Consider the following 14,995-nt stretch of genomic DNA (forward strand, 5'->3'; position numbering starts at 1 on the left):
TGTGACGTCAAAGCATGTTGCGTTTAATTTACCCCACCACAAACAACTAAAAACATTTAAAACAACCCAAACACACCTATATACATATATAATCCTGCATTAAACAATTTCATAAAGGAAAAAAATAAATAAAAAATCAACTCAATAGTGAATTCCAAGGGCTTAGGACATTCCAGTTCAGTCCATTGCAACTGGGCACTCATGCAACGTAAGCAATGGCAGATCCGAGTGAACGAGACGGAGGGAAGTTAACGAGTGAAGGGCATATTAAAAACCAACTGAAACGCAGCAAAAGTCACCTGACGATGCATCCTCAATAAAAGGGGGATTCCTCGGATCATGGACACATCCGGGGATTTGAACTGTACTTGGCTAGATGTACTTGTACTTGTACTTGTAACTGTCCTTGAACTTTGAATTGGGACAGCTCTTGGGCAGCGACTGATTATGTTTCACAAGAACACAAAGCATATTGAAAAACAGCCAGAGTCTATGGTGACATTAAGGGACGAGGCTGCCATCTGCTGGGGCAAAATGGCATCAGCAGCTGACAGGTGTAACAGGAATCATGGGAGTGTCTTCACCTCCATGTATAAAAATTTTATAAAATACATACAAATAATAAAATAGATGACAGTTGCATGTATTGGGGAAATACATATTTACATACATGTCCAATGATATGCTGAAAATATTAAAACTACTAAAGACTGAGAGACCATTGTGAAGAAACCATTTATACCAGATATACATTCATTTGAAATGCAAATAGTGACAAATGTGATAAAAAATAAACTTAAGAGTTCATATATGTGTCAATATTGAAATGTATATAAATGCTTTTTCTGATATTAAAAATGTGGGCATATAAAGTTCATCTAATTCTAAAAACTTGAAAATGGGTATAAAATGTCTCAATATGACTGTCCTTGAATCAGTTGATTATTTAAGGACCCACAAAAACCCTTATTAGCTTGTGAAGTTATGTTATTTCCTCATTAATTTTATTTTTTAATGTGTGTTTTCTATATTGTATACAAACAGTAAAAATAAAAGTTGTGTACTGTGTCTTGATTAGGGTAATTTAACATATGTACTATGGTGAAGTACTATTTTGGATTATCGTAGTCTGTCACTGTTGCTATTGGACAGTTTTTAACTGTAATTTTACACTATTTTTAACAGTGTGTGTGTCATGATTGTGAGAGTAAATGATGAGAGGATGTTCATCTGTTGGTGAACTATCCCTTTAATGCTGATGTATGGCAGATTGAAGAAACAGCAGAACTAATGGATGACTCTGGGACAGTGGATGAACCGTCTGGATGGGACAATGAACACAAATACAGTGACTATAGCTGCGAGTCTGGAAAATTAGTAATAAGAAGTACTTCATTAACACACAAAAACTGTGTGTGACTGCTTTGTGTTTTTGCTTTAATTAAAATTAATTTAAAAAAAATAATAATGTATTAAAATGTATATCTTTAATTATCTCTCAATGTGAACTATATTGTTATTAAATGTATTTCAATAATAAATTCAACTCTGAATTTTGTCATACTTTCTTATTTGTATTAATATATTTTTTCTACGTATATTTCTGTGCACGTTTGTTATTTTAGACTCGGCAGGACTTTTATTTTGGTCTTGGTGTGTGATGTCATAAAGCCACGCCGGGCTCCTGCATCTGTTGTGATTCGGCTGAAGAAAGGTTTGTGTTTTAAGCGTTTAAAGTGTTTATAGCGACAGGAGCCGTTTAAAGCGAATGTAACACTGCATTGTTTTATCTAAAATATAAATCAACGTTGTGTGAGTAAAGTAACATAATGAAACTCATGAGTAACAGACGGTGCGTCTCATTTCGCTCTTTATCATGAATCAGTTCAAACATGAATTCAGTCTGGCGAGTGACGAGAGAACCGGAGCTTTCGACTCTCCGAGTCTGTTGAATCAATTGATTCACAACACATGATTCACAACACATTCAGTGATTCGATACGCTCCATTTATATCTATTTCTACAAATCATTAAATAGCTAAACTAATATATTAAGGTAATCTGTATAATTTTATAATTTGCATTCTTTTTTCAATGTGTTGCATGAATTTTGAGTGCTTTTGTCTAATCAGGTAATTTAGGTCCATTACCTGAACTACTGTACTAGAGCTGATATAGTTTGGATTTGTTTCTGTTAATTATTCTCATCTTATACAGGACAGAGGTTTCAAACACAAAGAAAAACTCCTGCTGAAGCGACTGAGATCCATGAGTACATAAAGATGGCGTTTATTAAAGAGGAGATTGAAGAAATGAAAATTGAAGAAGTATTCAGTTTGAAACATGAAGAAACTGAGGAAAAAACAGGTTGGTTTCATTCTCAAAGCTGAACTCAGTCATTTGATCCCTATTAAAATGTCCAGCTCTACAAAAATGAAGGATATTTTTTGAAGCATGTCTAATGAGTTGCCAGATTAAAGCGCTATTTTTTCACATGGAGCGTGTCAACTCATGTGGACAGACATGTTGAGATCACATGACCAGACAAATACTAATACTGCCTTCAAGTAAACCTGTGAAGGTCCGACTTCCATTTGTTATTACAACACATTAAATCAGGAAAAATCATTCAGTAATAGCCTTTATAATTATTTGTGTGGTATTAAACCCACAATCTACTTATGATTTGAAAACCATTGATTTATTCACTTATAGGGTCCCATGGCGTGGATTTTTTAAAATTATTTTATAATGTTTCCTGAGGTGTACTTATATTGTTAGTATGATTTTACATCACAAAATGTCATAATTTAGAAATAAAAGGCATTTTTTTCTATACTGATATTAGCCCTCTGGCTTGAATGCTCTGTTTCAAGGGGCGTGTCTGCTGTGAGACTTCAGTGAAAATGCCCACTGTTGTGATTGGCTGACATCTTTGCATTTGAAATGAATGTTAGATTATGTGGCGTAGTTTAGCGAGGTCTGCAAACACTGCCAGAGAGAGACGGACTGGGCACTCGGTTTCTTTTGTTTGTATCTGAGAGTTCTGAATAAACATGAGTCTCAGTCACGCCGACTCTGTCGTCTTCCACCTTATTCTACGAACTTTGTAACATGTGGAACCCTCTCGAATACTTTTACTACGTTTTTTTTTTTTTTTTTACCATTACAGCCGTTGAGATGAACGAATCGTGAAAGTGTTGATTATAGCATTATTTTTAGATATTTTTCCATCACATGAATGGCTGCAGCGATGAGCATTGAGTACAGACAGTCTGTTGATCGCGTGAATGCAGTGATCTCATCATTGCAATGCTATTTCACTAAATGCTTTCACCACAACTAACAGCAAACACGACATCGATATGAATAAAGTAAGAGCTTTGTTGTGCAGCATAAAAGCGCCATTCATCGTATCGACAGTTTGGGCAAGTGTACAGATACACTCGCGACGTGTGATTGACAGATCTGAACATTATAAAGAGAGTGTTCTTTGATTGCTCTCTGTAGTTTAATGATTTAAATAACAGATTTGTTTCATGCTACTAACAGAAACGATGTGAAGTTGATCGTTTAGTCACTGGCTCGATTCACTGATGCATAAACAGTATTAAAGGTCCCGTTCTTCATGATCCCATTTTTCAAACTTTAGTTAGTGTGTAATGTTGCTGTTAGAGCATAAATAATACCTGTAAAATTATAAAGCTCAAAGTTCAATGCCAAGCGAGATATTTTATTTAACAGAAGTTCCCTTTCAAAGCCTACAGCGAACGGCCGGTTTGGACTACATCCATGTATATCCTGCTTTAATTACGTCAGTAGAACAGTTTGTCGACTAACCTCCGCCCACAAGAATACGCGAAAAAGGGGGCGTGGTCTTGTTGCTCCCTCGTGGAGAAGAGGAAGTGTTGCGTTCGGTTCGGTTCGGTTGCGTTTGTCGCCATATTGTTCAGACGCTGTTATTTTCATCCCAGAGTCAAATCACCTTTGTTTGGCCTTCAGGGGCTGTAGTTTGAGCGCGTTCATCTCCCCGTTATGGTAAGAGGCGTGACCTTTCCGGGAAACGTGCGCTAAGCTGCTGTCGAATCACAACACGGGAACCGCTGGCACAATCAGAACTCGTTACGTGTTTCTGAAGGAGGGACTTCATAGAACAGGGAAATCTTTCAAGCCTTTTTGAGGACAGTGAAAACAGCGGTATACAGATAAGTAAATTGTGTGAAAAATACTGTGTTTTTTTACACATGAAACATGAACACGTTATATTACACACTGTAAACACAATCAAAGCTTCAAAAAAACACGAAAAACAGGACCTTTAAACGATTTAGAAAGATAGTCTGTGTACTTGAATGATTAGCTACACATCAGAAATAGAGTTGTTATAATTCCGATACTAGTATCGAAAATATCACAGATACCACAACAAATTCTGGCATCGGTATCGGCGAGTACTTGAACCCATGTTCCAATCCGATCCGATTTTCTTAAACAAGACCTAGTTATGACCGTGAGTTTTGCCTAACCACTGCGCGGTCAACATGACATCATGACTTTGCGTAAACATACACGCCACTTTCTAAAGCCAAATGGCGTGTTATCTGTGCGCATTTTGAGCTATCCTATGTCTACGCCGTGTGATTCCGCGTGTATGTGTACGCCATGTGATTCCGCGTGTATGTGTACGCCATGTGATTCCGCGTGTATGTGTACGTTGTGTGATTCCGCGTGAATGTAAATGGATTTATAAACATACTAAATTATGCTTTTTTGAAAATGTAAAAATGCAGAATGTTTCTTGTGATGGGTAGGTTTAGGGGCAGGGGCAGTGTGTGTGTGTGTGTGTTTGTGTGTTTGTGTGTGTGATGGGTAGGTTTAGGGGTAGGAGCAGTGTAGGGGGATAGAATGAAACGGCGTTGATAAGCACGCTCAAAATCGATTATGCGTCTTGAAAGTACGCCAAAATGGAAGCTGCGTTCAGTCGCTTCTGTGTTAATCTAAGCGCAGGGCTCCAGACTGTAGGCGAATATATATATATACTAGTGTTTGTGAACATTAAACTGCAAAATACTATTTAAATATTACTCCTGCAAATTCTACGTCTCTGTGGATGACGGGCGCAGATGTGCATGCACACACCGGCACACACACACGTGCGCTGTCTTTGTAGTCTCTGCCGTGTGTCACCTATATGAGGACACGAATGCATAAACTGTCACTTTATGAAAATTTACCGTTTCATTTGAGACAACTGTCATATCATGAACACAGACACTCAAAGCTCTTCACGACAACCTGTCAAAATAAAAGTTTGGTTTAACTGTTATGTAGGCGTGGGTATAGGGTTCCAACAGTTTATTGCCGCAGTTTGAGTTCCCTTGGTGTGACATCATCCACCTATTCCGTCACTCCATTGGACTGATTTCACACGTGTTTCACGATGCAATCACACAAAGCATCTTGACGCAGTGTCTTGTTCCCTCTTCAGGGACGCAGGGTTACAGACGTAACCTGAGACGTTTCCTTTAGGATTTCCCAATGTGGTCCGATGCATTGATGCACCTTACAAAAAATAATCTGTTTACGGTAAGGAATAGAAGGATGCCAGATGGAAGTGTAGTCCAAAATCTACGCCGTGTACAGCTGTATCTGGGTTTTGGGGACCAGTTTGGGGATTGCGGAGTTGAAGAACTCTTAACTCATAGTTTGCTTGTTGGGTGAGGGATATTGTGGATTATTTATTAAAAATAGTAAATAATTGTGTGTCTGATCTGTCGTAGTCACTACACATTGAAAATTTTTCAGTTAAGTGGGTATAGGATCTAGTTGTATGTTGGTTTTTAACCCCTTTTAGTCTGAGGGGGTTTTAGACATTTTGACATACTCTGACATGTGCTTTTTTCAGTTGCTTATAAACATATTAACCCTTTAGGCGCCAGAGGTTTTTTCCTAAAATGTTAGATTTTGACATCTTAATTTCAAAAGGCTATATCTTAAAAGTGATAAAAGATAGAGACTTTCTGTGAATTAGAGAAATATTAAAGGGGTGGTAAAACACATTCTTTTGAAGGCTTGATTGTGTTTGTGGGGTGCACTGTAACATGTGTTCATGCTTCGTTTTAAAAAAAATTGCCTTATTTTTCATATATTTGACCTTTATTCTACACTGCTCTGTCCCTCCTTGTAAAACGGTCTGATGCTTTCCGGGTTGTATGAAGCCAGTCCCTCAAAAATATGCGATGGGCTCAGATTGGTTAGCTGGCCCAGTGTGTTGTGATTCGCTAACCGCCTAGTGCACGTTTGTCGGAAACGTCACGCCCCTTACCTTTACCGGAGGCTGTGCTTTGGTCAGTATTAGAAACAACGGCGTCAATAAAACCATATGAGCCTGAATCAGACCCAGAACATTTGAGTGAAGATGATCGAGCAGAACCTGTTCAGTCCTCAAGAGTAAAGACTGCGGATCTATAATGATCGCTACTGAATGGCACTTTAACTTTTGTATTTTTAGAACGATTATAGCCAAATATCTGTCGCAAGAACTAACCCAAAACGAACACTAAGCACTGGCTTTAACTAGTAAGTTAGCCAAATCACACACAGAACCATGTTTAGCATGCCTGTAGATAAACAATACATAAAAGCTCTAATCAAAGAATCATTTACACTAATGCCAAGTTCGCTGTTGAGATTTTAACGTTAGGTGTTTGTAACGTTAGGTGTTCGTCGGATATCGTTAAGTATGAATGAGCTTTTAACAGACTGGTTTGCAGAACAGTGTTGTCATCTGTTTACTTCCTTGCTACAACCTATTACAGGAAAACACATCGATGAAAAATAAATCAGACTTACAGGTTGTGGCCCGTAAACAGCTTCTGTTTGTAAATCCAGCTTTCAGGACAAGCCGTTTTGCATATCCTGTATTGAACTCGCGAAGTTTGTGGAAGTTGTCCTCCGTGAAATGTGCAGCGCGCGCGTCGTGCATCCACGCACCGGCAGTGTTTTTTTCACGCAGCTGACGTTGTGCAAATCCGGCATTGAAATCGCGAAGACGGTGGATGTTTTCCTCTGTGAGATGTGCTGCAGGGAGCCCCGCACGCGCCTGTTCCCCGCTGTCTCATACACACGTGCAACATGCTGTATGTTAAACACTCTGCAACGCACCCCCGTCCCAAGGAAGGCTGAACAGAGCAAGTACCCCAGACCTGCAATCCGGATGAAAATAACAGCGTTTCCTTGGCATCGCAGCAACAACACTCCAGCCTAACTATACCACAACAGCGCCGCGATACAAAATGGCCTCACCCCCCCTTATTTAATATTCTCGGAGGAGGGGTTTATGTAAATATTGAGCCTGGTGATGTCACCAACCCTGGAGGAATGTCTGTAGTCCCTACTGGCCGTTTGCTGTAGTTCTTAGAAACTGATTTCTTTAAAAGCAAATATCTCCCTTTGCTTTAAACTTTGTAACTTTGCAGATGTTGTTTATGCTCAAGCAGGAACATTACACGCTAGCTAAAGTTAGAATAGTGAAATCGTGGTTTACCACCCCTTTAAGGATGACCCAAAGTTTATGTAGGGATTACATTTTCCCATCTAATTTGCATATTATGACGTCATATGGTGGTGGTCACCTTGGATTATGGAATTTTCATGAAAAGTCACATATTTAAATGATAAAATGCAGCTCTTCTTTCCCCCCCAAAATGTCCCTCACCTTCTGTATGCTATATTGCACAATACTGAATGCTCAGGTAAATTGTAAATAGTAAACAAACTGTGTAAATCGTTACTAATAAATGGTAGAAACAAACCGAATGCATGTAGCGGTTGGCCTTTTGCTGTAGAAACTTTCCACTTACTACATACAGTAGGCACTCGGATTCTATGTATGGGGCACATGTATATTATTCATACGACACACAAACACAAGTAGACAAGACCTGTTTAGTTCAAAAGATCACTCTCCATGGCAAGGCAGAGATCATGAGCGTGCCCGCCGAATGTGCACAGTTCGGACTACTGTCATTGTCATTGCGACTCCCCAGCCTGCCTCCACGTTTCCCCCTAACTGTATTTGCAATACACTATTCGTGGTTCAGCTGCGCGAGACAAACGCTGCCAGTGTGAATGCACAACGCGCGGCTCCCGCTCTCCATACATACGTACCACTCCTGCCCTGCCAACGCACCTGTCTGCGTGTGCGGTGTGAAGCCGGCGTAACATGCCTTCTAACTTCGCAATGAACTCTCCGACCCCGGGAAAAACCACTGTGTTCCCTCCACTGACATTGGGCTAAGGACCATCTACATTGGGCAAAGGATTCACCGTTTGTGCTTGGTGTAGGGCTATACTTTCACAGAATCATGTAATCTTCTGAAGTCAGATATTCCCCTTCAGAATCAGGGTCCGCGAATAGAAGACCCAACACTTCATTGCGGGTAAGCTTTATTGATGCCATTAGAAAATAATGATAATCTAATTCTAATGCAAATACTCGCTGACGTTGACAATATTGCTCTGATAAAATGGCTCACTTGCACACTAGCTCCGCTTTTGTTCGCACTGATTCAATGCGCTCTTGCTCGAAGATTTTGTATAGAAGCAGGACGTTTTTTTGAGTCAGGGATGAAGTATGACATGTCTGCCATCTAGTGGAGGGGAGGTCGAACGAAATTTGACACCCTATTTGACAAAAAATCGGCCGTTTTATTCAGTGACGCATCTTGTCGAGTAAACTCGACCGTGGCGCCTAGAGGGTTAATGGCAATTACACTGCATTCAGCACAAACTGGGCTACTATAATATGAGAGCAGCATGTATGAACATGCTTGTATTTATGAGAGAATAGCGTTTATGCATGGTTATTGAAAAAAACATAAGGCCATAAAATGCATAGTATATGTGTCCACAAGAATTTTGACTAATGGATGTTGTTGGAGTTTTTGCTCCAAAATGATGTGAAAATCAAACTGGTGTTTGATCAAAAAAATCTAAATGATGTGAAAATCATTTTGCCTACCCATTCACTTAAAACAATTGACTAAAAGTTTGTAAGAAATTTCTTGTTTACAAAGCCCATATGTGAAGAGGCGTGAACGATCATGAATAATGCCTTGAATCGTAATAAATCCTAATTTATTATCAATGTTGGAAACTGCTGTGCTTCTTTTTTTATAACCTGTGATACTTTTTTTTCAGGATTTTTGGATGAATAAATTTAGTGGCTGATGAAAATTCAGCTTTGCATCACAGAAATAAATTATATTTTATAGTATGTCAAATCATATTATTATGATTATAGTATATGTCAATATATCAAAATAGAAAACCATTATTTTAAATTGAATTTGTTTTATATTTTTGGTCAAATAAATGCTTGAGCATAAGAGGCTTCTTTCAAAAACATAGTAATGTGGCCAAACTTTTGACTGGTACTGTATTTATAGCATCTGAGCAGAAATTTGCAAACTAAATCTTTATTGATGTGACACTAGGCTACTTTACAAAAAACACTTTCCAATCTGTCCAAAACATGCCAAAGAAATCTGAGTCTGACACATCCATGACATTTTATGATACGAGAAATACACTGTATTTGTTTTATTATAGAGCCTATGAATGTTAATCTGCAGTTATTTCAGTATTTATTACATATTTCAGTAAATTTCACTAATCTCAGTATAGTTTGGGAAAACTAAGTATATGAAGTAAGTGAAAGTGCAGGATTCATATTTATTTTTGCGGTTTAATATTCACAGACACGTCTATATCGTGATTAGAATAACAGAGAATAAATGTAACTGTCACAATCCTCTGCTGGATCTGTTGATCCTTGAAATGAAACCAACTCTTCTTCTGAGGTAAATTATCCCAGGATTATTCCTTACCACATCTCAAAACAATGTAAAGTACATTCATCTCACTAAACTTGATGTGTTTTACAGAGTTTATGTGGGCATTGACTTGTTTGCATAGATCTCCTCAGAATTAGCCTTTGAATGGAGCATGCGCTCAGTGGGCGTGGCCCATTAGATAGATAATGAGGCAGCACGCAAACGACTGACATCTCTCTCTTTTTAAACAAATGACAAACAGAGAATATTTGAGTTCGATTTGATTTACATAATTTAAAACATGACATTTCAACATTTCTTTAGTCCTATGTCTCATGTTGTGTGTATTCACTAAGTTGCAGTTCATTTTCTGAAGAGTATCAGAATAGACTTCATTGAGAGAGAGGCTGCAGATCACAGATCATTTGGTTGTTTTCTTTGTTTTGCAAGTAGCACAATTTTTTTTGTGAGTGCACAAAAATAGAAGTAGAAAATAACAGATTTGAATGATGTATAGCACTTGCCTGAATGAAAAAAAATCGATGGAGAATTGATTCTCCAAGAACTCTTTCACACTGATAAGAAAAAAGTGAGTTGGTCATGCCAGACCTCTAGGAGTTAATGCTTTACATGTATACATGTTTGGATGCCTGTTGTTTTGTGCTATTAGGTTAACTTTTGTCTTTTTTTTTTGCCTTAGACATGATGCCGTTGAAAGAGGAGTGTGAAGTACTAAAGGAAATGGAAGAAAAAGATCAATATGAGAATGATCATGATTTCATAACTGAAGAAAAATATGTTACTTGCTCACAGACTGAAAAGACTTTAAAAAAAAGCAGAGAAAAAGCTCAAAAGAAAGAAACTATAAGTTATTTCACCCGCTTTCAGGGTAGAAAGAGTTTTAATCAACAAGGAAATCTTAAAGTCCACATGAGAATTCACACGGAAGAGAAACCCTACATGTGTCCTCAGTGTGGAAAGACTTTTGATCATAAAGGACACTTTCAAGAGCACTTAAGAGTTCACACTGGAGAGAAGCCGTTTACCTGCCAACAATGTGGGAAAAGTTTCACTCTAAAAGTAAGCCTTAACAGGCACATGAGAGTTCACACTGGAGAGAAGCCTTACACCTGCCAACAGTGTGGAAAGAGTTTCAACCGAAAAGGAAGTCTTAGTCGGCACATGAGACTTCACACTGGAGAGAAGCCATTCACCTGCCAAGAGTGTGGAAAGAATTTTGATCATCATGAAAACCTTAAAATCCACATGAGAACTCACACTGGAGAGAAACCCTACACATGCCCTCAGTGTGGAAAGAGTTTCAATCAAAAAGGACACTTTCAAGAGCACTTAACAATTCACACTGGAGAGAAGCCGTTCACCTGCCAACACTGTGGAAAAAGTTTCAGCCGAAAAGGAGTACTTAACACGCACATGAGAATTCACACTGGAGAGAAGCCGTTCATTTGTGATCTCTGTGGAGAGAGTTTCAGACATAAAGTCAGCTTTAAGCACCACATGAGCAGTCACTTATGAGAGAACAGTTTTATATGTCATCAGTCTGGAATGAGTTTCAGACAGAAAAACCTTATGCCAAAAGTATACTTTGTGCGCATATGCATAAAATAACTGTCAAACGCACAGCCTTGCAAAGTTGACTTCGTACATAGGCATTCGACACAGTTTCGAGCAATATCTCACCATGACTTACCCATGTAAATATCTTTGTATTAGGGACTTTCTAACCTCTTTGCACAATCTCTTGTCTGCGTATCCCTCCATTGTGGCTTGCATGCATTCTGGTCTGTTGTTTATGCAGTTTTATTTTGACTATTTGTGAATCGACATCCCTAGAGCATGGTTGCCACCTTGTGGATAAACTAATTACTGCTAATGACTGAATTCGTGTCACACGCACCGCACACTGACCTCGTGTACACGTAAAAAATGAAGTATACTTTTGCCTTTAGGAACCAGAGAGAATCATTTCATGTGGCATCACTGGAAAGACTTGCAGAAACAAAGCCAACCTTGAGGTTCACATAAGAGTTTAGATTATAGAGAGGCCTTTCACCAGCCCTCAAGGCCCTGATATACTCGCTGCAAAGTTCTTTTCAGATTTTTGCTTAGGGGCAGGTGAACATCCTAAGTGGCATTTAATTGAACGCGTATATGTGCTATGCATTTTCCTTTTAGCAAATAAATATCACTAAAGCTATAACTTTTTACTATAACTTTTGATATCACTAAAGTTAAATACCATCCATAAAATCAGTCCATACAACACAATGTCTACAGGACGTGAATGTAGTGTAGAATGTGGATGGTTGTAATGGTGCCTTTCTAGTGGTTATAAACTCAGCAAAAAAAGAAACGTCCCTTTTTCAGGACTGTGTATTTCAACAATAATGTTGTAAAAATCCAAATAACTTTACAGATCTTCATGGTAAAGGGTTTAAACAATTTTTTCCATGCATGTTCAATTAACCATAATCAATTAATTAACATGCACCTGTGGAATGGTCGTTAAGACCTTAACAGCTTACAGAGAGTAGGCATTTAAGGTCACAGTTCTAAAAACGCAGGACACTAAAGAGACTTGTCTACCGACTGTGAAAAACACCCAAAGAAAGATGCCCAGGGTCCCTGCTCATCTGCGTAAAGTGCATTAGGCATGCTGCAGGGAGACATGAGGACTGCTGATGTGGCTAGGGCAATAAATTGCCATGTCCGCACTGTGAGACGCCTAAGACAGCGCTACAGGGAGACAGGAAGGACAGCTGATCATCCTCGCAGTGGAAGACCACGTGTAAAAACACCTGCACAGGATCGGTACATCCGAATATCACACCTGCGTGACAGGTACAGGATGGCCACAACAACTGCCCGAGTCACACCAGGAACACACAATCCCTCCATCAGTGCTCAGACTTTCCACAATAGGCTAAGAGAGGCTGGACTGAGGGCTTGTAGGCCTGTTGTAAGGCAGGTCCTTACCAGACATCACCAGCAACAACGCCGCCTATGGGCACAAACCCACCTTCGCTGGACCAGACAGGAGTGGCAAAAAGTGCTCTTCACTGATGAGTCACGGTTTTGTCTCACCAGGGGTGATGGACGGATTTGTGTTTATCGTCGAAGGAATGAGCGTTACACCGAGGCCTGTACCCTGGAGTGGGATCGATTTGGAGGTGGGGGGTCCTTCATGGTCTGGGGCGGTATATCACATCACCATCGGACTGAGCTTGTTGTCATTGTTGGCAATCTCAATGCCTTGCGGTACAGGGAAGACATCCTCCTCCCTCATGTGGTACCCTTTATACATGATCCTCCAGCAGGACAATGCCACCAGCCATACTGCTTGTTCTGTGCGTGAGTTTCTGCATGACCGCAATGTCAGTGTTCTGCCATGGCCAGCGAAGAGCCCGGATCTCAATCCCATTGAGCACGTCTGGGACCTGTTGGATCGCAGGGTGAGGGCTAGGGCCATTCCCTGAGTTTAGTATCTGGCCTTTCAGGATCTTAACATTTCCTGTCGTGTAAAAATTATTCTGAAAAATACAGCATATTAGAAAGATTTCTGAAGGATCATGTGACACTGAGGACTGGAGTAATGATGCTGAAAAATCACAGAAATAAATTGCATTGTACAAACAGCTATTTCTTTTCTAAGTGTATTAATATTTCATGTTTTTACTGTTTTTATCAAATAAATCCAGCCTTCTTTCCAAAACAATAAAAACATCTTAATTATTTAAAAAGTTTTCTCGCCAGTGTGTAAAAGAATGCATGTTAACTAATTATCAAATCAAATTAAGTTGTTATTATATGACACTTTCCTAAAACAGGACATTGCTAATTGAATATGAAAGTTGCCAGTTTTTGTGTAAGTTTGAGAATGAGGGTTTTTTTTTTAAAGGGGTCATGAACTGGCTTTTTTTATTTTTTTTATGCTGTTGTCTGAAGTCAACTTATGGCGTTTATGTGGTTTTTACATTCAAAAACATCATAATGAATAAGTAATAGGCTATTTTCTGCCTTGGTTTTGAGGCTCTCTGAGAAACACTAGGATTTGATGGGCGTGCCGAGCTGAAGACTTGGAAGTAAACGCCCACGGCTAGGATTGGATAATATTTGCATATTTAATGAGCTTTAGCTACCGTCTGTCCCAGGAATCGTCTAGGGGAAATGCTCAGAGAACTCGCAAAATATCAAACAAACACTAAATCACACACACTCGCGGGGAGGCGCGCACACACACACACACACACACACTCGTCTGGTGCGCTATCCTTCTGGGGACTCAACATAGGCGTAATGGTTTTTATACTGTGCAAACCGTATTTTCTATCCCCCTACACTGCCCCTGCCCCTAAACCTACCCATCACAGGAAACATTCTGCATTTTTACATTTTCATAAAAACTCATTCTGAATGATTTATAAGCTTTTGTGCCCATGGGGACCTTGAAGTCCCCACCAGGCTAGAAAAACATGGTACACACACACAAACTCACTCACTCACTCGCGCGCAGAGAGTCACACACACACGCGCGAGGACGCTGACACACTCTCACTGGCGCGGACACACACATAACGTTACAACAAGTCTCTCTACACATAATCAATACACAATCGTACACATATCAAACGATCTGTAACAATGCAATAGTATCACGTATAAAATCCATGTTTTACTCACATAAGTGTGCTGCACCATTCCTGTCGGGTCCACTATAGATGGAACAGCATTGTGTTTCAATCTCAATATGTCTGCAAATCCCCACGTGAGCTGGAACTTCATTAAAAATAAAGTTCAACCACATATTCCTAATATTAGGATCCGAAGGAAGCTTATGCAGCAACTGTGTTCTTCCACAACCAGGAATAGCGCAATATCGTGATATCCTCGGCATGTTTATTGCTGCTGCTAGCAATCCGAGCAGCTCCATGAGTCAGTGGGCGGAGCTAATTAATTACACGTGCTTATTATTCTGTAGAGGCGGTGTTTCGTCGCACGATGACGTAAGGGTGAAGCACAAGATCGTTTTCAGGGTCTGGTGTCTATAAAAGCTTTTCTTTGACTAACAAGAAAGTTTTCAGCCCCTAAACTTACAGGATATTCTTATATTTGCCATGACCTCTTATATATCAAAAGC

General features: G+C 39.4%; 2 protein-coding genes across 2 annotated transcripts in view; one reads left to right on the forward strand and one right to left on the reverse strand.

Annotated features, from left to right (window-relative positions):
- The window catches only part of LOC307126529 (uncharacterized protein), a 1,210,917-nt gene that overhangs the window by 993,347 nt on the left and 202,575 nt on the right, over positions 1-14,995 (reverse strand). The window lies entirely within an intron of this gene.
- LOC307127030 (uncharacterized protein) lies at positions 1,653-13,490 on the forward strand. The gene is made up of 3 exons (XM_079817963.1): positions 1,653-1,714; positions 2,219-2,368; positions 10,538-13,490. The coding sequence occupies exons 2-3, from the start codon at positions 2,284-2,286 to the stop codon at positions 11,371-11,373; spliced, it is 921 nt and encodes a 306-aa protein (XP_079674089.1). The 5' UTR covers positions 1,653-1,714; positions 2,219-2,283; the 3' UTR covers positions 11,374-13,490.

Source organism: Gobio gobio, assembly GCF_949357685.1.
Source record: "Gobio gobio genome assembly, chromosome: 5".
NCBI classification, from domain to species: Eukaryota; Metazoa; Chordata; class Actinopteri; order Cypriniformes; family Gobionidae; genus Gobio; species Gobio gobio.